Below are 25,508 nucleotides of genomic sequence, written 5' to 3' on the forward strand. Positions count from 1 at the left end.
AAACCACTTAAGGAATCTCCTACTTCGTAAAGCAGCGCTTTGGGGAGGGAGGTTACTCCTAGAAACTGGGCAAAATCGGCAGGCGGCGACTTTGCAGCAACCGAGCCCCACCCACTCCTTCCCTGGAGTGAATCAGGCCTGCCCAGGTCGCGTCCCCATCGCCTCGGTGGCAGGTCCGGGCCTGGCGGACAGCCCACCGCCCGCAGGGAACACGGCTTCCGAGCGCCCGCCCCCAGCGCCAGGTGAACCCACCCACCGCGCGGACGTTGGGGCCGGGCTGGCGCCAGGGGGCGGAGCCAGTCCCGCACCGCCCTGCTGCGCGCCTGCGGGGCAGCCTCCGGTCACGTGACGGCGGCGCAGGTGAGCACCGCTTCCGGGGTCGGGAGCCTGCTTCGCCGCCGGCTCGGGTTTTCCACTCAGTCGGGTGCACCCTCCGGAGAGGGAGACTATGGCGTCGTCCTCTGTCCCGCCGGCTACCGTATCGGCGGCGACAGCGGCCCCGGGCCCGGGTTTCGGCTTCGCCTCCAAAACCAAGAAGAAGCATTTCGTGCAGCAGAAGGTGAAGGTGTTCCGGGCGGCCGACCCGCTGGTGGGCGTGTTCCTGTGGGGCGTAGCCCACTCGGTGAGACCTGGCATTAGCCCCCCATGAGCCCCGTCCAAACCCAGCTGCTCGTGCTCCTCCGGGCGTCCCTGTTTCCACGCTCCCGCCTGCGGAGCCCCTCGCGCTGCCACTTTTCCCCGCGGCTGTCCTGGTCCCTGCCCACCAAACCTCAGGTGTTCCCCGGCGTATCTTGTTTTAGACGTTGTTTCTTGGTTGGTTGGTTTTTGAAATGTAGGCTTTTGGTTCCCCTCCGCCCTACATTCCACCACCCTAGTTCCGCCTTCTCCACCTGAAATCCAACTTTCTCCCTTCTTCCTGCCGGGTCCAGCCTCAGCCCCAGGCCACAGAGACTGGCCCGGACCCGGCATCAGCTGGAAGGACATTAGGGGGAGTGGCTTTTCAGGGTTGGTGGTAGAGAGGTCTCCGGTGAGAGTGTGCTTGTGGAAGGGGAGCAGGGAAGGTAGCTGGATGAGGGGGATCGTTCGCTTTCCTTTCCAGCTGCTGTCCTTGATTTTGGAACCTTGGCTTTGAGGGAAGTTCCAGGCTTTCCTGGACTTTCTGATCCTACTTGTCCTTTCCTTTCCCTTCCAGAGGTACAACATTTCAGAGAAGCTACCCACCCTCAGCCTCATTAGGACTTATGTATGGTATATTTCTTTGGTCTTAATTGCATCCCCGTTGCTGGCTGGAGTGATGGCGTTTGGTGTAATTGGGGGACATCTCTGACCAAACAGATGGCTGAGGAGCTCTGGTCCTGGGGACACTATGATGGTGAACTTTAGAAACAGGTAGAGGCTATGACCTGGGAATGAGGAGGAGGCCAAAGAGGCCAGTGAATCTCTTTTTCTTTACTCAGGTGCAGGATGCACAACTGTTGCCCCTTTTCCCTCAGATCTGGAGTGGGAGGGATGCCGTGACTTTGAATGTAACAGGCAATATTTTATGAATGCATTTCCTTGAATTGTTACAGTCATGGCAGGAGGTGAAGAGAATACAGTTTTTGTCCCCTCCTTAATTTGGGGTTTAAAATGTCGTTGGGGGTCTGCCAGCTCCCTTTTGCATTTGTGGTTCTGTGGACTGCTCCCAACTCCTGGGTGGTAATATCTTTAATTAGAGAGTATCCAGGCTAAGGCACTTGGGATGGGCAAAGCAGATGGAGGTAGGGCTGCCTCTCATACGTACCTTCCAGGTGACCCATCCATCCCTTTGGGAAGCTTAACAAGGAGGATTTTCCTTTGCTAAGGATAGAGGGTGTTACATGAGACCTGCCTCAGCTTCCCCAGGTATATATACTTTAGCTCCAACACCCCACCCTCCAGCCAACACACATTTACTTCAAGTGTCTAGAATGGAGAATTCCTTGAACATATGTCTTAGTGATGATTCAGCCTGCTTAACAGCAGGTGGCGAGGAGGGGCATGAAGAACTGTAGCTGAATTTTAGGCTGGGAATCTCAAGTGGCTTTTTTTCCCCCACCCTGGAGGAATATGTTCTGCCCTCCTTTTCTACTGAGAACGAGAGGAGCACAGTTTCACTGAAATCTGTGGGATTTAGGTTAGACTGCACTTCATAACCTGTGTTGAATGATCAAGTAAAGTTAGGCAAGGCATTCATTTATTCACTTAATAAACACTTCAGGACCCCTTGTGCCAAACATTATGCTAGCAAGGCACCCGAGAGATGCAGACAATTACAGCTGGTCCTTGCCCTTGAAAAGCTCATGATTTAGGTGGGGAATTTACATAAACTAGCCATTAGAGTCATATGATAAGTGCACTATTAAAGGTGGGTGAGCAGTACCATGGCAACGCTGGGGGGAAAACACATCTCCTTGGGATTTCTTAGTACAGGAACTCCCTTTCCACCCAAAATTAGCAGATGGTTGGCTCTGGGGGCCAGGGAGGGCATGTGTTGCTCGCCTCCTTTGGGCCGTGGGTTGGCTTGACTTTAGGAACAGATACCTTAATGAACTCTTATCTCCCGCCCACCTGCATTCCCTCTAGAATCAGCTGCTCTTCTTTACCTTACACCCAGGCAGGTGGGGACCTACTAGAGAGACCTGGGTCAGGGTGGTCTGGAAGGACTGGTCCTGTTTGTAAGGAGATGCCTCCTGCAGGATGTGGACATCTCATTCTTGTTGCTGTTGACTCCCCGGAGTCCCATTAACACTCTTGTGTACTTTAAGGAATGCCTTTTGTTTTGTTTTTAATGGAGCATGGAACTGTTTGTCTTGAGTCTGCTGAGGGTATTTTTTTTTTTCTTTAGAACTTCTCACAGCTTTAAAAATAGTCCTGAGCTGCTTACAGGGTTTGCCTAATATAAAATGACTGCTGTGAGCATGAAGTTCCACGGGGGTGGAGTGTGAGGGGCTGTGTGTGGGGGTTGCTCACTGCAGTCCTTGCTGGGCAGCAGAAGAGGTCAACGCATTCTCTCACCTCTGGCAAGTAGTTGCATAACCAGTGTTTTTAAAGGAATGAGGTTTGAGTTGCCCTTTTGTGACTCTTGCCCAGACACAGTGTAGAAGTAGCTCTCCGTACCCCTACTCACTGGCTCCCTATTCTTGTTTTGGCTTATCAGATCAATGAGCTCAGCCAGGTGCCTCCCCCAGTGATGCTGCTGCCAGATGACTTTAAGGCTAGCTCCAAGATCAAGGTCAACAATCACCTTTTCCACAGGTATGTGGAGATCCTTGGTCTTCTCACGTCAGCCTTCCCAGAAGAGAGTATTATGTAAGTTTAAGAGTTAAGATGCCATGAGTTGAAGGTTTTAGATGTGGAAGGCAACTTACAAATTCTATGTTCTAACCTCCTTCCCAGTGCAGAAATTCAGTATCGTGCAAAGAAACCATTGTAATGACTACCAGTGTAGAGAACGCTGGAATATTTATACTAGTTTGTTTTTCATCTGACCTGGTGATACCATAGAGTAAATATATTTGGATGCCCTTACCATTAGCCTTCTGATAGAGACTGCTTGAAAGAAATATCTGAGTCTCCTAAGTGCTCCCGGTATCAAAAGATGCCATTCAAAACTGTGGCACCTATTGCCGATTTTAGGATGTCTCGAACTTGCATGAGATTTGGGAAACACTACTGTTTGGCTGTGCATTAGATCCTGGTTTGTTTAAGCTGCTTACCAGCCATGTGTTTGAAGCAGGCCCCTCAACCACCCTGTGCTACAGACTCTCCTTCTATAAAATACCCCTTTAAATATAGGGAATAAAATAAAGGAAAAAATATACCCCTTTAAAGGACTTCACAAGAGTTTTATGAGACTCAAATAAGGTAATGTGTATGAAGGTGCTCTGTAAACTGTCAAGCCCTGTATAAATGTAATATTGTTAACTTTGTTTTCTTGCCTTGAAAACCCTTATTTCAGGGAAAATCTGCCTAGTCATTTCAAGTTCAAGGAGTATTGCCCCCAGGTCTTCAGGAACCTCCGTGATCGATTTGGCATTGATGACCAAGATTACTTGGTGAGATTACTCGGGTTTTCGGGTGAGGGGAGTCATTTCTCCCTAACAAATGGGGAACTCCTTGGGCCGGTCATGTTTGGAGATATGAGAGCCTTGACAAGTCTGATTCTTTACCTATTTGTGGTCACAGGCATCTCAAAAATCTGATGAAAGCCACTTACCCTTTCCTTGGGGGAAAATGTGGCCACATTAAAAATTTTGCTTTCACTATCATTCACTCCATAGTAGGGTCATCAGATTAAGATCCCCAGCTCAACCTTTTATGCAAGGGTTTTATCCACTTTCAGGCACATTCACTTGACCATTATCCTATGACTTGCATCTCCATGCAAAGAGGAAAAGAGCCTCTGGCCTATTTGTGTCCCCAGGTATCCCTTACCCGAAGTCCCCCAAGTGAAAGTGAAGGCAGTGATGGTCGCTTCCTTATCTCCTATGATCGAACTCTGGTCATCAAAGAAGTATCCAGTGAGGACATTGCTGACATGCATAGCAACCTCTCCAACTACCACCAGGTCAGGCCTCTTTCCAGCTTCATCCTTTCCCCTTCCTCTCTATTCATAGTTTGGCTGCTAGAGCACATTGGGAGACTTCCTATCCCTTCTCCTCCCTGCAACGTATTTTGCTTCCCAAGAAGCACTTGACATCATGTATTTGAAAAGGAGGAATTTCATAAAAAGCCTCTGAATACCTCGTTGTGTTCTTTTCTAAATAGGAGAAGTTAGACGTGTTCCTTCTCCTTTGGCATTTATAATCGAAAAGCACTGTGGATTGATATGTAAAGGGCACACATACAGCAAAGTATAAACTGTAGACTAAGCCAGAATTAGGTGAAGTGTTAATGCCAAATATACTGTCAGGAATAAATGCGGTTTTGAAGAGAAAATCAGGATAAGCACACAATTGGGGATAAACTGGAGGAGAGAAGCCATGATCACATCCAGTCCTAAGTGGGATTAGGGAGGCTATTCTGTCTGATTAGATTAACTTGGAATGTGGAGTTTCTGGAATATTTTGGTGATAAAAACACTGAATATCTTCCTACCGAAGAAATATATCCCCAAAGTCAACGAGCAAGGAATAAATGAAAGACTCGAAAAATGTTTGGTTTATTCAACAAACACTGGATGTCTATTCTTACTAGGCCCTACATTAGGCAGTAGAGAAAGAAGTGAATGAGGAAGAGACCCTGTAGTATCTCTTGGTCTAACGGCAGAGAGTAGGAAATGAGCATTAGCACACAGCAAGATGTGTGCAGGAGTAGAGGTACGTAGAGAATGCTGTGGGAGTGCAGAGGAAGAGCATCCCAACTTACCTGGGGAAAGAGCTGCACTGGGAGGTTCAGGGAGAGATTTTTAGAGGGAATAGCATAGAAGTTGAGTCTTGGAAGACTAGAATGGACTCACGGGAAAGGTGGAAGAAAGCATTCGAGGCAGAGGAAAACACGTAAAGGCACAGAGCTCTGAGACAGGTATGTTGTTTAGAAATAGCCCTGTGAGTGCATTTTCAAGAATGGGTTAGAGAAAAGAATACCTTGAGTGAAGATGCCAAGTAGGAGGTAACGATAACAGTCTAGGTGAGGAATGACGAAGGCTGGAGGAGGGATGGCAGTGGACACACAGAGGAAGACCTGTGAGAGACTCATGGGAATTCAGGCAGAGATGCCTCCAGATTCCTGGTTAGGGATGACTGGGTGTCCACTCATTAACAGTTGGGAAGCAGAAAAAGAAACCGGTTTTGGGGAGAAGACAGCTTTGATTTAGATGTGTCGAATGCAGGGTTTCTACAGTTCTTCCAGATATAGATGTCCCGTAAGTGGTTGGGGAGTGGAGTTCAGGAAAGTAGAAGTGTAGATTTGAGAGTTACAGGTGAGTAGATGGTAATGAAAGCCGTAAATATGGATGAGGTTATTGATAGGGAAATGTGTGGAGAAGACCTGAAAAGAAGGCTGAGGATAGAACCTTGAGGAGCAAGTAGAGAGAGGAGCCCATGAAGGAGACTCTGAATCGCTGGATGCCCTGCTTTGTTCTGTGTGGGATTCGAGGAGAGACAGGAGGAGAATTGGAAGAGTGGCAGAGTGGGGCTCAGGGTGAAGAGAGTTCTGGCGAGAGACTGGTCAGTGGGATCCGGTGCCACCTACTTGAAATACAATGACTAGAATCCTTGTTGGATTTGGCAACTGAGGGATCTGAAGAAGGGAGGAGTAGAGAGATTTCAGAGGAAAACCGAGGGTATGATCTGATTTTACTGGTTTGAGGTGTAAACGAGAGGAAGTAGGTTGATTGCGGACTACTTTTCCGAGAAGGCTGGCTCTGAAGAGAAGTAGGCAGCAATACTGAGAGATGGCTAGCCCTGAAAGAGGCCACCATGCAAACATTTTTACTACAGGAATCTAGCCCACCAGGAAATGTTAATCTAGGTAAAATCACTTCATTGGTAAGCAGATGTCATTTCTAATCCTGGTTCTGTGACCCCTTGTACTTAAAGAGGGTCTAAAATAAGGATCATTCTTACCTTCCTCATCTCAAAGAGTGATGAAGAGGAAATGAGAGAAGGCACTGTCAGATTAAGAGACATTCTACAGATGGACTACATCAGAGGAGACGAGGAGCCCCGAGCGGCGTGGATAACCGCAGGCCTCTGTAACAGTCCCCACCACTTTTGGCCTCGTAATCTCGCTACTTGAAGTTGTCTGCCCTACCCTGGAACGGTGGTATTTGAACTCCCGTCCCTGGGCTGTTTATGCATTTACTGCTCAGCTTCTCCCCATTCCTTCCTCCCTTCTACCCCAGTACATCGTGAAGTGCCATGGCAACACACTGCTGCCCCAGTTCCTGGGGATGTACCGAGTCAGCGTGGACAGCGAAGACAGCTACATGCTTGTGATGCGCAACATGTTTAGCCACCGTCTTCCTGTGCACAGGAAGTATGACCTCAAGGTAAGAAGAGGATAGCTAGGGCTGAGGGAGAGGCTCCTGATAGCCTGAGAATGGGGAAGGGCCTGGGAGGGCACTTCGATGGTTCGTTTCAAAGGAAAGAAGACTGTGGGTTTGAGTACTTGTCTTAGGAGCTGGATCCTGACTATTCTTTTAGCCACTTCTGCTGACTTGATCTTTGGGTCTCTCCACAGGGCTCCCTAGTGTCCCGAGAAGCCAGCGATAAGGAAAAGGTGATACTAATATTAGATGATAGGGTGAGGGATGAGGGAGGGCAGATAAAGGGATCTCTTTAGGATAGAGGTAGGGATCGTCAGCTACTTATTCTTATCTTAAACCGCCAAAAAGAAGAGAGATGTAAACCTGTGCTGATCCAGGGATTAAATGTTTGGAATGCGCAGTGGAAAAAGGTGCTTTCTCACTGGCATAGGTTATTTCCTGTGGAAGGTTTGGGGATGGATGAAGATGACAGACTTTAAGAGTAAAATGCTTACCCTCTACCCCCCACTCCGGGTTCTTTGTATCAAGCAGCTATTTTTGCTTAAGAAGAAAAAAGAAAAGTCAGCATGAGGGGTCTTGACTGAAAGCCATAAGCAGAAGGTAATGGGATGTGATTTGGGGTACCGCTGCAGTGACTGAGTCTGGAGAAGCCACTAGAGCTGAGAACAGCCTCTGGGGCAGCATTGCAGTGTGGAGTCAGAGAGGGGCTGTAAGATCTCTCTCCCCTCAAAGCCACTGAGTTAGATGTAGAGCCCCAGGTAGAGCATGGTTCTCTGAGACCTTGGGGAGAGGGATATATTCCCAAGGTGTCCCTTTACTTATTTTCAGGTTAAAGAATTGCCCACCCTTAAGGATATGGATTTTCTCAACAAGAACCAGAAAGTTTATATTGGTGAAGAGGAGAAGAAAGTATTTCTAGAGAAGCTAAAGAGAGACGTGGAGGTGATGATTGGGGTGCTTTGGGAAGTAGCTGCTTCCTTTAGCTCCCCACAGGGCGGTTGTTTCTCCCATTCACAATCTGAGGGAACTGCTCCCCTTCCTTTTATTCTTTGGGTTCTCTGCATGTAGGGGAGTTGGGTTTGAGACATGAAAAACTCCTGGAGGTGACCCGTGGATGGGGTGGCTGGAATCAGTTAAAAGGATGACCTCAGATACCAGGACATTTATGTACTAAAGGGCAATGATATACTCCCTCAATCTGCATCCTTCCTTCCACCAAGAGGGCCTCAGAAGCTCAGGAGTGGAGGTATAAGGGTGGTATGTGGGAGTGGGGAAGGAGATCTGAGGTATCTGACTTTTCAGTGGGGTCTCAGTTCCTAGTGCAGCTGAAGATCATGGACTACAGCCTTCTGCTGGGCATCCATGACATCATTCGGGGCTCGGACCCAGAGGAGGAGGGACCTGTGCGGGAGGAGGAGTCAGAGGGGGATGGGGACTGTGGCCTGATGGGACCACCTGCGCTCGTGGGCTCCTATGGCACCTCCCCTGAGGGTATTGGCGGCTACATCCATTCTCATCGGCCCCTGGGCCCTGGAGAGTTTGAGTCCTTCATTGATGTCTACGCCATCCGGAGTGCTGAGGGTGAGAAAGGTTCTGGGAATATTAAGGGTGGGGGGCGGGGGGGGGGGGTGGGGGGAGTGGGGTGGGGGGGTGGAGGGCTTGGCCTTGTAGAACAGAGACCAGGGTGGTGGGTGGAAAGGCTGCTTAGCTTTTCAAAACAGATCTGATTGCTTCTTTGGGAGAGAGAATTGGGACAACACATGCTCTTCATTGCTGGTTTCTTTCCCCAGGGGCCCCCCAGAAGGAGGTGTATTTTATGGGCCTCATTGACATCCTGACACAATATGATGCCAAGAAGAAAGCAGCTCATGCGGCCAAAACCGTCAAACATGGGGTGAGGGTTCCCCAAAGCCTTCCTGTCTTGACTGTTTGGGAACAGGGAGCCTTTTGTGCTGGAGCAGTGGGGTGGCAAAAGGACAAAGGGTTGGGGATGGAAGTGGTGTGGAGTGGAACGGAGGGTAGGCAGTGGGGAGAGGTGTCAGGGTGGCCTGACACCGTGTTCCCTATCTCCTGTCACAGGCTGGGGCAGAGATCTCCACTGTGCATCCTGAGCAGTATGCTAAGAGATTCCTGGATTTTATTACCAACATCTTTGCCTAAGAGACTGCCTGACTCCATGCTGACTGCTGCTTTATGTTCAAGGTGGCAGGGTTGTGAGAGGCTTAGGGGAATTGTGGAATGTTGACCACTGTTTCTTCTCTTCCTCCTTTGTTAAATACTAGCTACAGGCTCCTTCCATTCAGATAACTCCATCTTGTTGAGTAGGCTCTTCCTGGCCCTCAGAAATACATTGTCCTATCTCCCTGTCTAGTTTTCTTCCTTCTCTCTCTCCCCCCCAACAAGTCTGCTTGCTTCATGAGAGTGTTAATGTTGACTCACTCCCAAGTGCCTTGATCTTTGTACATGTCCTGTTGTTTCTATAACATAGGAGGTGATGGGGGAAGGGGGTTCTCTGCCATCTTCAGGACCTGACTGGACAGATGGACCTGGCTCAAGAAGCTACTCCGGATGCACTTTGCTGCATGGGATACACTAAGAGTGTCTGAGTTTTGCTGATAACTTTATAGAACTCACTGTGGCATGCCTCCTTCCCAGGAGGCCCTGGGAAGGAGGACTTTCAAGATACTACAGTTGTGGGTGCTGGCATGCACATATGTGATGGGATGTGGCCCATCTTACACACACATGGGGTGGAGAGTGGCGAGCCGGCTGGCACCTCACAGAGGTGGGATCCAGGAGGAGTCGCGATTATGTGGGGAACTGGAGGTCTTTGTCAAGAATTGACTGCTCTCCAACCTCTTCCTTCACCCCACTTCTGCCCCCCACCCCAGTACTTTGGGCACAGGAGCCAAGAGATGACCAAAGTGTTCAAGTCTGGGTGAAGATGTTTGTTGCTGCTCTTCACCAGGACCTCCCATGCCTCCTGGGGCTGGAACCCTTCAGTGGGGGTGTGGGCAGTTCTGGAGGCTGGGGTGATGGGCCAGGGTATAAGGTTCATTCCCAGTGCTAGATTTCCTTTCTTCATGTCTAGCCATCCCTGAGGTTTTATTCCCAGCAGGGGGGAATATCTGTACCCGGGTCAACCCTGGTCATTTCAAGAGGATGAAGGTCTCCAGTGTGGGGGCCTCCATTCTCATCGGCCCCTGGGCCCTGGAGAGTTTGAGTCCTTGGAGGTGTGCGCCTAACATTTCCTTCCCAGCCCCTTCTTAAACCCTTTTTCCAGTTGGATTTGTCACTCTGTTCCTTTCTTTCTCATCCCGTACCGCTACTGTGTCTCCCAGGGGACAGATGGCCTTCTTTGTCATCTTCACTCTCCACCCCCAGAGAGGAGTCAGAGCCATAACTCAATCACCCGGCCTCCTCCAAAGAGTTGAAATGACATGTGATAGTCTCAGAATGTAGAGGACCCTGATGAACCAGATAGTGGCCTCCCCTCCCCCTAATGCCTCTGGGGCTAAGGCAGCCATTCTTGCTACCCTCCATCCCCCTTACGGCTTCTACGCTTTTTTTTTTTTTTTTTTTTTTTTTTTAACATAAAGATGGGCACCAGCGACTGGCCTGTGGGGATGCAAAGATTCTTTGCTCTGTATCTAGCTGGACTGATCTCACAAGAAGTCATGCAGTCATAAAAGAGACTTCCTTTCTCTCCTCCATCTTCTGCTCCAGAGGAAGTAACAAGAGGAGTCCACGGCTAAAGATTAGAGCCCCTATAATATCTCCCGTCAGGGGCCTGATGATCTCTCTCATTCCAACCGTCTACCTTTCCCCTGTTGAATGCAATAAAACTCCGTGACACCAGCAGCTGTTGCTCTTTAGAAATTGGTTTTCTGACCATGTGGCTGATGTATCATGAGCAGTATGGTCTTCATTTGTTGCTTCTGTTTTTCATCTTTTTTGTTTTATTAATTAATAAAAAAGATCTTGTGTATTTACTCCCATTGCTGTCATTGTATAGGAAGTAACTTATTGAAGCCATATTCCTTCACAGGCATGCCTCCCCTCCCCCACTTTCCTGAGGAACACTGTGCTTAGGGGTGTGGAGACCAGATGAAGAATTGATCTTTAAGGTGTTAGGCTCCTAACTAAGAATGTGGCTTTCTAGATAGATAGCTGTGAACTTAAAAGGTTGTGAGGGGTGTGCATGGGAATGAAAAACTTACTCTCCAGCTTTGTGGGAGTTCAGCTATGGGTTGGGGCAGGGAGAACAGATGATGTGACTGCCCCTCTTCCCCCAGGGTTCTGGGCTTGATCACACACCCATTCCTGTAAAGGTGAGTGAACCTCTCAAAGCACGCATGAAGGAGCTAAAAGAAGGCACTGGGTGTCCCCCAGGCTTCCTGGGAAAGATATCCTCTCTGCAGAGCAGGAAGAGGACAGCAGGGTCCTGGGAAAGAAAAAAGTGACCAACCCTCCAGCCCAGAGGGGGAGTGAAGAAAGGGGTGGATAAACAGAGGTTGTTGCCAGTCTGGGAGATCCAGCACTGTTTGGCTGATGAGGTCTTTTGGCTGGTGGAAAAACCTGGCTTGATGTGGCCCCAGGGAAGTGAGTTGGACTGGGGGCGGAGATTGCTCTGATGTGGGAAGCAGAACAGAACAGAGCTGTTTTTTTCTTTGAGAGTTTTTAACTCTATTTAAACCATAGACTTGACATCCCCCCCCCCCCCACCCGCAAGGCATTAAAAAAAAAATGTATTCACCTCCCATTCGGCACTGGCCTCAGTATCCCTGTTTGTGGAAACAAAAATCAGAGGCACTTACCAACACCCATCTGGGAGCAGGTTGTGGGGGTCACAGAAGGTAACAACCTAGGAAAAGGCAAGCGATGAGGGAAGGAATTGAAATAGTTTAGTCCTGGGGTTTGTTTATTTTTCAGAACCAGTGCTTTTCTTTTTACTATGACTCTTCTTCCCATCCCGAATTAGTCCTCAAAGGCCCTTCTAGCATAAGGATCACAGAAAAATTGCCCCCTTGCCCACCTACCTAACCGACACTCCTTGCCCACCCATCCACCACCAGCTTGCTGAAGCCGCCACGCAGCTGGCTGGAATAGCAAAGGCAGAGGGCCCCTCCCGGGAGGGGGAAGCGAGAAGGGTGGCGTCTCCAAGAGATTTAACCTCCTACCCTCGGTTCCACACGCCACCCCCTCCCTCCAAAGACTGGGACAGCGCCTCCATTTTTGTTTTGGGGCGGAAGGGCAGGGGCTCTTGCATGGAAGGGGGTCAGAGGAAACGGTGATTATCACCTGTACGGGAGAAGCGGGTGCTGTCCTCCCTCCTACCCTTTCTCTCGGTCTGCACCCCCTCTGCAAACTCCCCCACCCACCTTCTCGGGGTCTCCCCCCCCCTTGTTGCTAGGGCCCAGACCGTCATCCCAGCAACAGCCTCAGTCATGTGACCGGCAATGGCGGCGCTGACGAGAGGTAGGTGAGCCCGGCGCCCCCCACACCCACCGCGCGCCCCCCGGACCCCGCTCGCACCCCCCGCGCGCCTTCCCTGCCCCCCCTGAGCCCCCTCCTCTGCCTCCTCACCCGCGCGCGGCGCCAGGGGCCCCCTCCACGCCTGGCGGATCCTCTTCCTATCACCCTCCAGCCTTGGCCTCCATTTGGGGGTTCTGGGGACTGCGATCGGGCCGACATGCACCCCCACCCAGTGCTGGGGCTCTGGGGGCTCCGGCGAGAGGGGGACGTGGGGGTTGGTTCTGGGTCTTGCAGGAGGTCATGGGGGGAGGGGTGGGGCTGCCTCAGTTGATGCCCCCAGGGACCCTCGCCCCTCCCGGCTGCCCCTGTCTGGCCTCTGTCTGGAGGGAGGGACTGGCCCTGTGTCCGGCCTGGGTTGCCCCAGAGGAATCGGAGACCCAGCATAAGCTGTGGCCCCGCCTCCCTTTTCTGTGCCAGCAGGACTTGGAGCTAAGGACATCTAGGTCCTGGGTTCCCTCTGATGGCGAGGGGGGTGTTCCACCTTGGACAGACCGAAGGAGCTGAGGTTCTAGGATTTCAATTTCACTTTCTGAACCTGGAGGTGCAAATGGCTTTGAGGGGACTATGATGGAGGCACAAACAGAGCCGCTCCCCTTTGGATCAGTCTAGGAATTGAGGTCACACTAATGGCCCCTCTTTCTATTTGAGCTACATGTGGAGGTGTTGTAGGTACACCTCTGTAGCTGAACATGGTTAAGACTCAGGGGAAACAGCAGGCTCCTCCAGCTGAGCCCCTGCTATTCCCCACCCCTCCCTAAATGCAGACTGGGTTGCTGACAGGCTTATGCTCTAGTGCTGGGTTTAAAAGGTGACAGTAAGAACTTTGTTATTGCAGGGGTTCTTGCCACTTTGTTTGCATTCCAAACGGACTTCTCCTCAAAGAAGTCTCCCTAGCGATAGGGGCTGAATTACTTGGGAATATGGGGCACGGTAAGGAGTTGGGAGCCTAGGAAATCTTCTTATCCATGTGATCTGAGGGAGGTGGCAGGAAAGTCCTCCATCTGTGTGGGCTTTCACCCTTCCTGACTTCTCTTATCTGTGCCCTAGGCTTTCTCCATAGCCTCAGAGCTGGAGGAGAAAAGAGGAAAGTTAGCATTGTTGAAGTTCCATCTTTAGCAACTTGGGGAGAGGCTGGGGAATGGATTCTGCAGGAAAGAAGGAGAAGAAATGGAAGAGGAGTTTCTGATTTGTTTCTGGGCTGCCGGTGGAGTGACATTGGTCATCATAACCCTTTACTGTCCCCCTTCCCCCTAGACCTGGTCAGCTGAGTGTGGAAAAAGAGGAATTTCTGCTGCTTTCATCGTCCATGGGCTTTCCAGGTATGTGCCTCCCTTGGGAACTTCAGCTTTCACCTGTAAATTGGTTTCCTCCATTCCATGTGCCAAGTAATCCCATTCCCAGTAACTTATACCCAGGTTCCCAGTCTTCTGTTACATGGGCTGCTGGGTTGGGGCACGTGGGAAGGGGGTAGGGGGCTTCTCACTTTCCCTCCTTTTCCTTTCCACCTACCAGGTCACACAACCTACAAGTAGGGAGCAGGGACAGAGAGAGAGAGCCTGCATGCCAATTCTAAGCTCTTCAGGATCAAAGTGAGCAAAAAGGAGGGTCAAAAAGTCTCCCTCCCCTTTAAAGAACCCAGTTTTCACCCAGAGGGAGGAGGGCTAGATGATTTCTGTGATCTTGGGAGGAGTGTAAAGAGAACCAAGACTGATGCTTGGCTCAGATGATGATAATAATAAAGTTATTAAAACTTGTTTTGCTCTTCAGTGGGTGCTGGGGGTTTGAAAGATAGGAGGAGACAGAAAATGAACTTGGGGGAGGAGTTGGGGTTGGCCTTTGAGACAGTAGAGGTAATATAGGGTTGGAAAGGAACCTGAAGTAGGAGGCACTGACTTTGTCAAATAGGGACCCCCCACCCTGAGTCCCTTTCACCCTGGGGGCAGTGTCGTTCGTCCTGTCCAGAATGGCAGCCTGTGGAGGCACCTGCAAGAACAAGGTGACTGTCTCTAAGCCTGTGTGGGACTTCCTGAGCAAGGAGACCCCAGCCCGGCTGGCCCGGCTTCGGGAGGAGCACCGTGTGTCCATCCTCATAGACGGCGAGACTTCTGACATCTATGTCCTCCAGCTTTCCCCGCAGGGCCCTCCCCCTGCTCCTCCTAATGGGCTCTACCTGGCCCGGAAGGCTCTCAAGGGGCTGCTGAAAGAGGCCGAGAAAGAGCTGAAGAAAGCTCAGAGGCAGGGAGAGCTTATGGGCTGCCTAGCTTTGGGGGGTGGTGGGGAACACCCTGAGCTGCACCGCCCAGGGCCTCCCCCTCCCCCTCTTCGAGCAGCCCCACTCCTGCCCCCAGGGGCTCGGGGGCTTCCCCCGCCTCCTCCTCCCCTACCCCCTCCTCTTCCTCCCCGCCTTCGGGAGGAGACAGAAGAGCAGGAGAGCACCTGCCCCATCTGTCTGGGGGAGATTCAGAATGCCAAGACATTGGAGAAGTGCCGGCACTCATTCTGTGAGGGCTGCATCACCCGAGCCCTGCAGGTGAAAAAGGCCTGTCCCATGTGTGGCCGCTTCTATGGGCAGCTGGTGGGCAACCAGCCCCAGAATGGGCGGATGCTGGTCTCTAAGGACGCCACACTCCTGCTGCCAAGCTATGAGAAGTACGGCACCATCGTCATCCAGTACGTCTTCCCGCCCGGTGTCCAGGGGGTAAGAAGACCTATGGCCTGCCTTTGCCCTTTGGTTTAGCCCAAGCTCCTTTGGTGTGCCCCAAGCATGTTCTCTGGCCTAGGAAAACTGGGTGAGGGGGAGTGTGTTCGTTAGATGTGATGTAGTCTTGCTGTCTCCCAGCATGCCTTCCCACTCAGTGCCCTGGAGCTGGGAGGTCCCCCTTGAGGCCCAGCTTTTCCATTCCACGACTCCAAGGCACACATGAAAATCAGGTATGGGAGAAAGGAATTGAATACCGTTTCCTTGATGACCTTGGACGTCATCAACTATTCCTGGCAGAGGTGAATTCCGTGGAGATGGTGGCTCACGTGTAGGCAGGCACAGCCCGAAGGGATCTGACCCTCCTCACAGAGCAAGAGCGTTACTTTGTTCCAGATTGACAAGGGAGGAAAATCTTGATGACAGTGGAAGGTTAAAACAGGAGTGGTCAAGAGCCTATGGGTGTTTTCCTGCTTGACCAAGAGTGATTGCCGGTCCTGGTTGGCAGAGGGATGAGGAAGCTCTGAAGAGGAGTAATGGGAAAATGGAACAGGTTAGGCAGGCAAAGAAGCACTGGGAGTGTTTTCAGGTGGGAGAAGGGAAGGCTGCAAGATAGATTATTGTCAGTCTTCACGTTTCTGCTGAGCTGTCTGGTGAGTAAGGACCAGCTACTTTCCGTCACTTTTGGGAATCCGTTCATTGCCGAATTGAGACTTGAGGGATTGAGGCCGCAGAAAGAACCTCTTTAACAGTAAGGGTTTTGTCCAAAGACAGGCTTCTGCTGCCCAAACCTGTCAAGAAAGTCTCTCCTTCCTTGAAAAGCTGTCAGCCTGTTGCTGCCCTGCCAGCATTAGCTGGGGGTGGCCCCAGACAGACAGCTGGCCAGGATGACCCTCTGTTGGCATCATGGGCCTTCAGATCCCAGCTGCTCATTGTCCACTTTGCTTCCCCTTCCTCCCAGGCTGAACACCCGAACCCAGGAGTTCGGTATCCTGGCACCACACGGGTGGCCTACCTCCCGGACTGCCCTGAGGGCAACAAGGTGCTGACCCTGTTCCGCAAGGCATTTGACCAGCGTCTCACCTTCACTATTGGCACGTCCATGACCACAGGGAGACCGAATGTCATCACCTGGAACGACATCCACCACAAGACCAGCTGCACAGGGGGACCCCAGCTGTGCGACCCTCCTTCGTTTTCTTTTCCTTGGCTCCTCCCCTTCTCTCCATTTCCAGTGAGGGAACCACATCGGGCCCCTTCTCTCTGGGAACCTCCCAACTGGAGAGGACCACCCCCAAACTATTCAACCATCTTTTCCGTCCCAGTTTCTCTACATTAAACCTGGTCCAATATGCCCAGCTTCACCTATGAAAATAAGCACAAGTGGGCTGAGTTATCTCAGATTTGGATATCCTCAGGGGAGACGGGAAGGGGCTGGAATGGGGCACCCAGAATGAAGGTGAGCATGAGGCTAATACAAGGAAGCTAAAACAGCTAATCCTGACCTTCATTTCTCTTTGCTCCCAGGTTTGGGTACCCGGACCCCACGTACCTGACCCGGGTGCAAGAAGAGCTGAGAGCCAAGGGTATCACAGATGACTGAAGGACGTCCCCTTTGCCAGGCCCTTGCCTTTCTCCATAGGACCCAGCGGAAGCCTCTGTTCTCCTCTCTCCCTCTGCCCCCCACACCACACAAATAGGGGACCAGTCTGACTGGGGAAGGAGTTCAGAGAGGGAGGGGGCAATCCCTTCCCTTGTCCCCCACAGGCCAAGTGCTTCAGTGCAGTGCGAGAGCCACTCCCTTCTGGCAAAAGGCTCTGCTCCCCTCCTCCCTGTGTACATACTCCCCATCTCCCTACCCCCTCCATTGCCCTTGGCTTTTTCTGGTATGTGCTGTGCTCCAGTGACTAAGCTGAGAAAGGACCTGGGTGGGGAGGGAGGGTCTCTTGAGCCCCCTGCCCCCACAAACTTCTCCACTGCTGAACTTAGGTGTGGGGGAGGGGGAATGGGGCTGGTGTGAGCCCCCAAGGAGCCGGCCTTGTGTGTTCTTCAGAAATAATCCCCCTTCTACCTTAACCTTGTCTTTTCTCTCCTGTGTCTCCGTCTCTGTCAGTCTGTCTCCCGCTCTTCTCTGCCCCCTATAAGGAGCCTCTTTACCCTGTTCTGGAATCGCCGCCAGACTGTAGCTTTTAATTTAATAAAAATAAAGTAAAATATGCAACTCTCCATGCCACACCCGTTCAGTTCTGTGGACCCGGGTGGGGGTGGGGTGGGGAGCGGAACCTGCTGAGAAGGGGAAGGGGGTGGTGGTCGGGGGGAAATCCCTGTGTATCTCCCCAGTCTCTCTGTCTCCAGAGCGCTTGGGGAGAAGGTATTTAGTGGGCTCCTGACGCTTCCATGTCTGAATCGGGATTTAGAGGGGTTTGTTTGTTGTTGAACTTTGGTTGCAGAGAAAGGAAAAACCCTACCCCTTTGAGAAGTTTGGCTGGGATGGGAGTAGGGGCGGAGCCGGGCAGGGGGCGGATTCGGCAGCAGCAACTCCCCGGACGCACGCAGGCCTTGAGCCCCCCAGCTTCCGTGCCCCCTCAGCCCTGAAACTTGGAGCAGGGTAGGGGTCCAGCATGAAGCCCCCGGACCGCCCCGCCCCTGGCCGCACTGACCGGATACTGGGGGTCATGGGGGGCATGCTGCGCGCATGCGCCCTACCCGGGCAGGCGGGGGTAAGAAAGGGGGACCACGGTGGGGTCGGGTATCTTTAGGCGGTTTCAGGAGGTCTGCACCCCACAAATGAATTTACCTGCAAACAGGAATTCTGCAGGGCAGAAATCTGCAGGAATCTAAGAGTTCCAAAAGAGGGCCATAGCCCTGGTCTGGGTGAACCGCTCCCTCCAACCCAGCCTCGGCGACCGTTTTACAACAATGTGGATTTGACAGAAGGAAGAAGGGAAAGCGGGAGGTCAAGTCTGGGCGTGGAGGGCGGTTTCCTTACTACCAATCTTACTACCTTACTACCACACAGCCCCCGAAGAGAAGCCACCTAGGGCCAGGAGGGACCGAGCCACAGTCTGACTGTACCGAGGGGCATCAGAAAGGGGAGCGCGAACGTGAGGTTCCCGCCTGGGCTCCGCTGCCCGGTAAGAAGCTGGGGGTGGGTGGGGCACAGTTTGCGGTCCTGCGCAAAGTGGCGAATTCAAATAATGCTGCGCTTATTAGCATAAAGGTTCGCATCTAATCTGCATGAGACCCATTTAATTGCCAAGACCTCCAGGCTTCTCGCCCTCTAGTCCGCTGTATGTCCCCCACATCAGCTGGTCCCGAGCCCCCGCAGGCGGAGTGTCCCCACGCCCCACCCCTGGCTCGTCGCCAGCCCAGGCTCCAGGACTTCGCCTTAATTGGTGATTAGCCTCAGCTGGAGTCCTAGGGCCTGGAGGAAAGAAGGGTCTGGCGAGAGGGCGGCACCTGGGCGGTGTTCCCCACAGAGCTCCCCATTCACTCATCCCCGAAGTTGGGGAGGGGGCTTGTCTACCCCTGCGCGGCTTGGGACAGTCCCAACACCCAGGACGTCTTCGCACAGATCCAGGCCCATCCGTCCGCTCCCTTCTCCACCGCAGAGGCTGAGGGGCGACCTGGGCAGACCCCGCCGCCCGGCTTAACCCCCACCCAGCGCACCGCAGTCGGGAGCCCGAGAGGCAGGAGGGAGGGGAACCCGAGGCGGGGGAGCCGAGGCTGGAGTGGAGAGGCGGAGGCTGTGGGGACGTGGAGTGGGAACGTGGTGGTGCCTGGGGGAGGGGGATTGGGGCTGGAGCGCGGCACAGGCTGGGGCTGGAGCGGGGAACGGGAGGGAGAGGGCGGAGCTGGGCCGCAGAGGCCCCTCCCCGCGGCGGCACCGCGGCCGGGCCTGTTATTCGGCTCGCCGTTCGGCCCGGACCCGCGCAGCGCCAGTGACTCGGGGAGTCGGCCCCCGCCTTCTCCCTGCCCGGGCCTAGAACCATCCCAAACCCGAGAGGCCGGAGACAGAGCTGGAGAGGCTGCCGCATCCCGGCCCAGCTTCCCCCACCATCCCTCCCCTCCCCGCTGGACATCTGGACCCTGGGCCACGCACCGACTGGGTTCCGGAAACACTCCCCGCCCAGCTCGGCCGCTCGGCCTCGCGCTGCCCGTTCTGCAGAGCCCCCAGCCCTCCTCCAGACCAGACTTCCGCCTACCCCTGGACTCCCCCTCCCTGTTCCCTCCCTCCCCCCCTCCCCCAGCCTGGAGCGGGGTAGGAGGGAGGGGGGGTGCGCGCCCGGCGCCGTCCCCGCCCCGCCCCCCGTGATTCCCCCTGCATGGCCGGCCCGGGTGGGGGGTGCGGGGGGGCCCGGGCGCCATGCGGGGGGGGCACAAGGGGGGTCGCTGTGCCTGTCCCCATGTGATCCGAAAAGTGCTGGCAAAATGCGGCTGCTGCTTCGCCCGGGGGGGACGTGGTGAGTTCGAGGAGGTCGCAACGGCCCAGTGTTGAGTTGGGGCGGGGGGCGGGCCGAGGGTTCAGGACTTCGGATTGCGCTGACCCTAGGGATTTAGAGTCTGGAGACCTGAACCTGTGTTTTCCAGGAAAGTGACTTAATAGATCTCCAAGATCCCGTCTGCCTCCAAATTTTTATCAGTTCAAGTTAAGGAAATCGGGGAAGGGGCAGGAGACTCTGCTCTCTGTTTTGTAGTCAACTGGGTATGAGAAAAACCCATCCACAATCCCCTTGGGCCTAGAAATGCATCTTCCTTAAATCCTTTTGCTGAGAATCTACTTCAGATCTGAAAAGGGCCAGAGGAATGGAGGAATGAGGATGGGGGAGTCTAGCAGGGGCTTTATGACAAAGCACAGCTCCTCTGTTCCTGAGCCCAGGGCAGATAGCCCTCACGAGCTCTCCTCACTTGCCCCCTCTATTGGGTTTGTGCATGTGTTGGGGAGATGGGCTGCAGAAGTCTTTTCTTTTTATAGTGATTACTGCAACTGGTGGAGGAGGAGTCTGGGGGTGGCTGATGGGCTTTTAGCTGCCCCCCCCCCCACCTTCTCAGGGAATGGTCTGTGCCCATTGGAAGGGGGCAGATTGTAGGAGAGCAGATGGCCACCCTCAGCTTCCAGTGTCTGCCCAGATGGCTGCCCCCCCCCCCCATATCTATGCCATGCTCGGGATATGGGGGAATGGAGGTTTCCAGGCCTTGGGAGCCCAGGTGTTTACTGTCCTTCCTTACAAGGGTGCCTAGGTGAAATTTTCTAGCCCTGCCAACTCAAATGAGGATGGCAAGAGAGTGGGCCCTGGGGGAGAGGGGCTCAGCATCATGAAGAGGAGCCTCTGGGAGCTCCCTAGGGGCCCTGCATCTGGAGCTAGAGTAATATCTATGGCCCCTTTTCTCCCCCCACTCCCCATTAGAATCCTATTCCATTGCTGGCAGTGAGGGGAGTATCTCAGCTTCAGCTGCTTCGGGTCTGGCTGCCCTCTCTGGCCCCAGCTCTGGCCTCAGCTCTGGCCCCTGTTCCCCGGGCCCCCCAGGGCCAGTCAGTGGCCTGAGAAGATGGTTGGGTCATTCCAAACATTGTCTCAGTGTGGAAACTGAGGCAGACGGTGGCCAGGCTGGACCATATGAGGTGAGCAGGGAGCACCACAGAAGCATATATGACATCCATGAAGGACACTGGGAGAGAGGGCAGGTTGGGAGCCACTGGTCATTGGGGAGAGGTAGCTACTGTCCATGACCTCTGACACTTGACCTCTGGCTCCCAGAACTGGATGCTGGAACCAGCTCTAGCCACTGGAGAGGAGCTGCCAGAACTGACCCTGCTGACCACATTGTTGGAGGGCCCTGGAGATAAGACACAGGTATGAAGAAATGGATCTGCACAGCTCCCCAAAAGGCATCCATTTGCTTACTCTAGGATGTTCTTTCCTTCCAGCCACCTGAGGAGGAGACCCTATCACAGGCCCCTGAGAGTGAGGAGGAACAGAAGAAGAAGGCTCTGGAAAGGAGTATGTAAGTGTCCCCACACTCTCCCTCCCTTTTGCTCCCTCCCCCCCCCCCCCAGTTGTGCAACTTCCAGAGAACTGTCCCTCACATTTTAGATTTGATACTTGGAATTTCCTCTGAGGTTGGTTGTGGTAATGAAGGAGCTTCTAGTCCAGTAGGGAGGAAGTGGCTAAATCAACCATGTGCACTACTGCTCTCTTCCCAGGTATGTCTTGAGTGAACTGGTAGAGACAGAGAAAATGTATGTGGACGACTTGGGGCAGATTGTGGAGGTAGGTCCCTTTTCTCTTCTCAGCTCTAGCCCAGCCCTTTCCCTCTGCCCAAGGCTAATTTTAGGGGATGCCTTGATACTCCTCTGTCCCACCTTCCCACCACCCCCCCTACATCCCAGACTTCTGGTGGGGGAGGGGTTTTTCCTACCAGGGCTGGCCCCTGACGCTCCCGCTCTCACCCCAACCTTCCTACAGGGTTACATGGCCACCATGGCCGCTCAGGGGGTCCCAGAGAGTCTTCGAGGCCGTGACAGGATTGTGTTTGGGAACATCCAGCAAATCTATGAGTGGCATCGAGAGTGAGTGGTGGATTCCTGAGAGTGAGGTGGAAGGGCATAGATGTTTAGTAGTCTCTGTATCCCACCCATGGGCCCACTGTTGCCTGAGGAACGTTTGGAGTGGCTTAATGGCACAGCTAGGGTAGACAGCTCTAAGTTGAGTGGGGTGGGGGTATTTGACCAGCCTTTTCCCTGCCAACCCTTCCAGCTATTTCCTGCAGGAGCTGCAGCGGTGTTTGAAGGATCCTGATTGGCTGGCTCAGCTATTCATCAAACACGTGAGGCTTAAGAGGGTGGGGCCCTGGAGGGGAGGGGCTTGGGAGTGGGTCACAGCTCTCTGGAGAGGGGCTTTCTCTCCGCACCCATCCTGCTCTCCTTAAACTTTACCCCTGTTAGGAGCGCAGGCTACATATGTACGTGGTGTACTGCCAGAATAAGCCCAAGTCCGAGCACGTGGTGTCAGAGTTTGGGGACAGCTACTTTGAGGTCAGTGGCCGAGGCACCTTGGGGAAAGGGGAACAGAATCATCAGGCTTTGCAGGCTACATAACCACCCAGTCCCTGTCCCCAGGAACTCCGGCAGCAGCTAGGGCACCGCCTGCAGCTCAATGACCTCCTCATCAAACCAGTGCAGAGGATCATGAAATACCAGCTGTTGCTCAAGGTCAGGACCACCTGTTCCCTGGGGGTACCTCTGGTTGGGACAGCCCTTTTCTCGTTCATCTCTTCAGAGTTCCTAAGGTGCCCCCCATACTTCCTGGGCATCCTCACCTGTGCTTTCAAGGGGAGGATGTGAGAGTTTCTGAGGGTGTCCTCAAGACCTCCCTGAGCATTTCTTTTCTACATCTTAGGATTTTCTCAAATATTACAGTAGAGCTGGGATGGATACTGAAGAGCTGGAGGTGAGGACTCCCAGATCTTCCTGGATACTTTTTTTTATCCTTCCAGGATCTTACTGTTTTAGTCTCCTGGGTTCTCCCAGCTCCTTGGGTGGTTTGAGCTGTCTGGCTTTTACGGGGAGGCTGGTTGAGAGGTGAAACATGGTCTGAAGAGGCCTCTTCCTTGACAATGACAATGCTTCTCTCTTCACCTGCGACCCAGCAAGCTGTGGAGGTCATGTGCTTTGTACCCAAGCGCTGCAATGACATGATGACCCTGGGGAGACTTCGGGGGTTTGAGGTATGGGGATAGAACAGGAAACTGGAGGCCCAATGCTCTTCTGCCCCAGTCTGAGTACTTGGGACGTCCTAATGGGGAATTGTCCTCCCCTGGGACTGAGCCCATGGTTGGTTGGGAGTGTCAGGGGAAGGAGGGAGGAACAGAGAGTGTCCCTTTTCTCTTCTCACTTTTTTCTCAAAGCCACTGTCCTTTGGTTCTAGGGGAAACTGACTGCTCAGGGGAAGCTCTTGGGCCAGGACACATTCTGGGTCACAGAGCCTGAGGCTGGCGGCCTGCTCTCCTCCCGGGGTCGAGAGAGACGTGTCTTCCTCTTTGAGCAAATCATCATCTTCAGCGAGGCCCTGGGAGGAGGAGTACGAGGTGGAACGCAGGCTGGATATGTGTACAAGAGCAGCATCAAGGTGGGGAGGAGGTGACAAGGGAGGGGTCTGCCTGGGATAGGGTGAGGCCTCTGAGAGAATGTCTGGTTCTTGGATTTGTTGGAAGGGGCAGGAACCGGAGAGGGCCTAAAGAATTTGGGGGCTGTCTCCTATTTGCCAATCCAGGTGAGCTGCCTGGGACTGGAGGGGAACCTCCAAGGTGACCCTTGCCGCTTTGCACTGACCTCCAGAGGGCCAGAGGGTGGGATCCAGCGCTATGTCCTACAGACTGCAGATCCTGCGGTCAGTCAGGCCTGGATCAAGCAAGTGGCTCAGATCCTGGAAAGCCAGCGGAACTTTCTCAATGGTGAAGCTCTCACCCTCCCTCCCCCACATGTTCCTTCGGCACTTTGACCTCCTGAATCCCTCCCTCACTGCCCAGTCTCCAATCCCTGCCCTCTGACCCCAGCTTCTCTTCATCTCCCCAGCAATTTATACTGGCTGACAGTTCATGGGAGGAGGGCAAAGTGGGAGGGTGGTCTGGGCAGAGCTCTTAGGGAAAAGGCCTGTCTCTGTTGTAACTCTCCTTCTGTTCCTCTCTTTGCCCCAGCATTGCAGTCACCTATTGAGTATCAGAGAAGGGAGAGTCAGACCAACAGCCTGGGGCGGCCAGGAGGGCTTAGGGTGGGGAGTCCTGGGAGAATCCGGCCTGGAGACCAGGCCCAGGTCAGCACACAAGCACCCATCAACGGCTCTCTCCCCTCCCTGCTGCTGTTGCCCAAAGGGGAGGTGGCCAGAGCCCCCCTGCCCCTGGACACACAGGTATGAGGAATGGAGCACCCCTGTTATAGAATGGGGAGGGCTTCTCTTGTTCTGGGATCCCTAAATTCCCTTCCCCACATATTTCCTTACAACCACCACCTGCCTTTTGTCTGCCCCTTCCTACTGCCCTACTCTTACCCATCCCTCCTCCAGTTCAACCCTGGGAGAGGCTGATGGTCTCGGATCATCTAAGATGCCTGGCAAGAGGAGGTGGCTTGGCTAGGGCATGCACTGAAAAGACAGGAGTGAGGGTGGATTCCGGAACTTTTTTTATCCTCTGACTTGAGTCTTTCCTCAGGCCCTCAGTGACTTCCCCCAAGCTCCTCGTGACTCTCCTCCAGCTCCACCAATCCCAAACACCCCTCCCTGCCAAGCCAGACTTGCCAAGCTGGATGAAGATGAGCTGTAACTGGTGAAGGCCTGGGGTGGTGCTGGCCCTGCCACCCTATTTCCCGAGGAACTTCAGGGCAAACCTTCTGGCACCACCTCAGAATTCCTTCTTGATGTGTCTGGAGAGGGGGCAAGGCTGGGAGTGGTGTTGACTTGGACGAGGATACCTAGACTCAAAAGGACTTCTTTCTGTTTAAGGAATGTAGGTTCCTTCAGCTCCCACCCCTTCTGCATGCATCACAGGTGCCCCCCCAAAAGGAGGATGTGTGGGTGGGTGGGAGGGCTGGGGCAGGGGCCAGGTAAAAATGATTGGTTTTGATTTTGATTTTGTTTCTTTCGGTTTTCTGAAAATAAAGGTTTTGTGATATCACTAAGGCTGCTGTCTCTGCAGAGGGAAGGGGAGCTATGGGAGGGGTTGGTGGGGTGAAGTGAAATGGAGAAACCAGCTGGCGTGTGGACAGTCTGGTGAGAGGAGGACACAGGGTGTAAGAGAAAAGATGTCACTGTCTTTGTACCTGACCGACAGCTGCAGCATCTCACAGTCTAGACCTGGAACTTGGGACCACTGGAAAACCCTAGTTCCTAGATGTATATCCTGCCCTTTCCCCAGCCTTTTTCTCCCATCTCTCCATTCTAGACTCCATTGGGAAGTCCAGTGTGGTCTGACTTCCCACCATTCCCCCAATACCCAGATTCTAAAGCACTAAATGCCCGAGTACCTTTCCTTCTGAGGCCTCCAGGTTCTGCTGAGGGAGAATGGAAAGGTGGAGAGGAGGCTGGGAGCTGTGGCCCTTTTCAGCTTTGGATCTCCTTCTTTTTGCGGTCTGTGAGGTCATAAGGCATATCCATCGTGAACAGGAAAGGATTCTTCTTCAGGCCACAGACCCAAGATGCAGAGCCCACAGGGGCCTTCACCCTTCCCTACTTCTGGGACAGCCCCTGGGACAGAGAAAGCCAAACACGCCGA

At 53.2% G+C, this 25,508-nt stretch overlaps 3 protein-coding genes across 8 annotated transcripts; all 3 read left to right on the plus strand.

Annotated features, from left to right (window-relative positions):
* Positions 1–315: 315 nt before the first annotated feature.
* On the plus strand, positions 316–10,593 carry PIP4K2C (phosphatidylinositol-5-phosphate 4-kinase type 2 gamma). Its single transcript, XM_060657146.3, has 10 exons — positions 316–622; positions 3,179–3,276; positions 3,980–4,076; positions 4,445–4,588; positions 6,866–7,012; positions 7,204–7,242; positions 7,838–7,951; positions 8,323–8,590; positions 8,800–8,903; positions 9,089–10,593. Exons 1-10 carry the CDS (start codon positions 449–451, stop codon positions 9,167–9,169), a joined length of 1,266 nt encoding a protein of 421 aa, XP_060513129.1. The 5' UTR covers positions 316–448; the 3' UTR covers positions 9,170–10,593.
* A 1,459-nt stretch (positions 10,594–12,052) lies between these two features.
* DTX3 (deltex E3 ubiquitin ligase 3) lies at positions 12,053–17,468 on the plus strand. Of its 5 annotated transcripts, none has more exons than XM_060657150.3 (6): positions 12,087–12,487; positions 13,799–13,863; positions 14,057–14,133; positions 14,507–15,242; positions 16,204–16,421; positions 16,770–17,468. In XM_060657150.3, exons 3-6 carry the CDS (start codon positions 14,105–14,107, stop codon positions 16,843–16,845), a joined length of 1,059 nt encoding a protein of 352 aa, XP_060513133.1. In that variant the 5' UTR covers positions 12,087–12,487; positions 13,799–13,863; positions 14,057–14,104; the 3' UTR covers positions 16,846–17,468. The 5 variants fall into 5 exon arrangements, with proteins under 5 accessions (XP_060513130.1, XP_060513133.1, XP_060513134.1 ...); XM_060657151.3 differs by having other exon boundaries at positions 12,094–12,487; positions 14,488–15,242; XM_060657147.3 differs by having other exon boundaries at positions 12,053–12,487; positions 16,204–17,468.
* A 299-nt stretch (positions 17,469–17,767) lies between these two features.
* ARHGEF25 (Rho guanine nucleotide exchange factor 25) lies at positions 17,768–24,911 on the plus strand. 2 transcript variants are annotated; one of them, XM_060657142.3, is made up of 16 exons: positions 17,768–17,962; positions 18,262–18,376; positions 20,651–20,865; positions 21,002–21,097; positions 21,172–21,248; positions 21,448–21,514; positions 21,710–21,813; positions 22,001–22,070; positions 22,189–22,278; positions 22,363–22,455; positions 22,643–22,693; positions 22,893–22,970; positions 23,171–23,371; positions 23,516–23,696; positions 23,940–24,151; positions 24,450–24,911. In XM_060657142.3, the coding sequence occupies exons 1-16, from the start codon at positions 17,864–17,866 to the stop codon at positions 24,558–24,560; spliced, it is 1,860 nt and encodes a 619-aa protein (XP_060513125.1). In that variant the 5' UTR covers positions 17,768–17,863; the 3' UTR covers positions 24,561–24,911. The 2 variants fall into 2 exon arrangements, with proteins under 2 accessions (XP_060513125.1, XP_060513128.1); XM_060657145.2 differs by lacking the exon at positions 17,768–17,962 and adding an exon at positions 18,817–19,705 and having other exon boundaries at positions 18,266–18,376.
* Positions 24,912–25,508: the final 597 nt, after the last annotated feature.

Source organism: Panthera onca, chromosome B4, assembly GCF_046562875.1.
Source record: "Panthera onca isolate mPanOnc1 chromosome B4, mPanOnc1 haplotype 2, whole genome shotgun sequence".
NCBI lineage: Eukaryota > Metazoa > Chordata > Mammalia > Carnivora > Felidae > Panthera > Panthera onca.

Coding starts and splice junctions, on each gene's coding strand:
- PIP4K2C (XM_060657146.3), top strand. CDS start 449: ATGGCGTCGTCCTCTGTCCCGCCGGCTACCGTATCGGCGGCGACAGCG. Junction 3,277..3,979: donor AACAATCACCTTTTCCACAG/GTATGTGGAGAT, acceptor CCCTTATTTCAG/GGAAAATCTGCCTAGTCATT. Junction 7,013..7,203: donor ACAGGAAGTATGACCTCAAG/GTAAGAAGAGGA, acceptor GTCTCTCCACAG/GGCTCCCTAGTGTCCCGAGA.
- DTX3 (XM_060657147.3), top strand. CDS start 14,105: ATGCCAATTCTAAGCTCTTCAGGATCAAA. Junction 14,134..14,506: donor CTAAGCTCTTCAGGATCAAA/GTGAGCAAAAAG, acceptor CGTCCTGTCCAG/AATGGCAGCCTGTGGAGGCA. Junction 15,243..16,203: donor TCCCGCCCGGTGTCCAGGGG/GTAAGAAGACCT, acceptor CCTTCCTCCCAG/GCTGAACACCCGAACCCAGG.
- ARHGEF25 (XM_060657142.3), top strand. CDS start 17,864: ATGAAGCCCCCGGACCGCCCCGCCCCTGGCCGCACTGACCGGATACTG. Junction 22,279..22,362: donor TTGGGGACAGCTACTTTGAG/GTCAGTGGCCGA, acceptor CCCTGTCCCCAG/GAACTCCGGCAGCAGCTAGG. Junction 22,971..23,170: donor GGAGACTTCGGGGGTTTGAG/GTATGGGGATAG, acceptor CTTTGGTTCTAG/GGGAAACTGACTGCTCAGGG.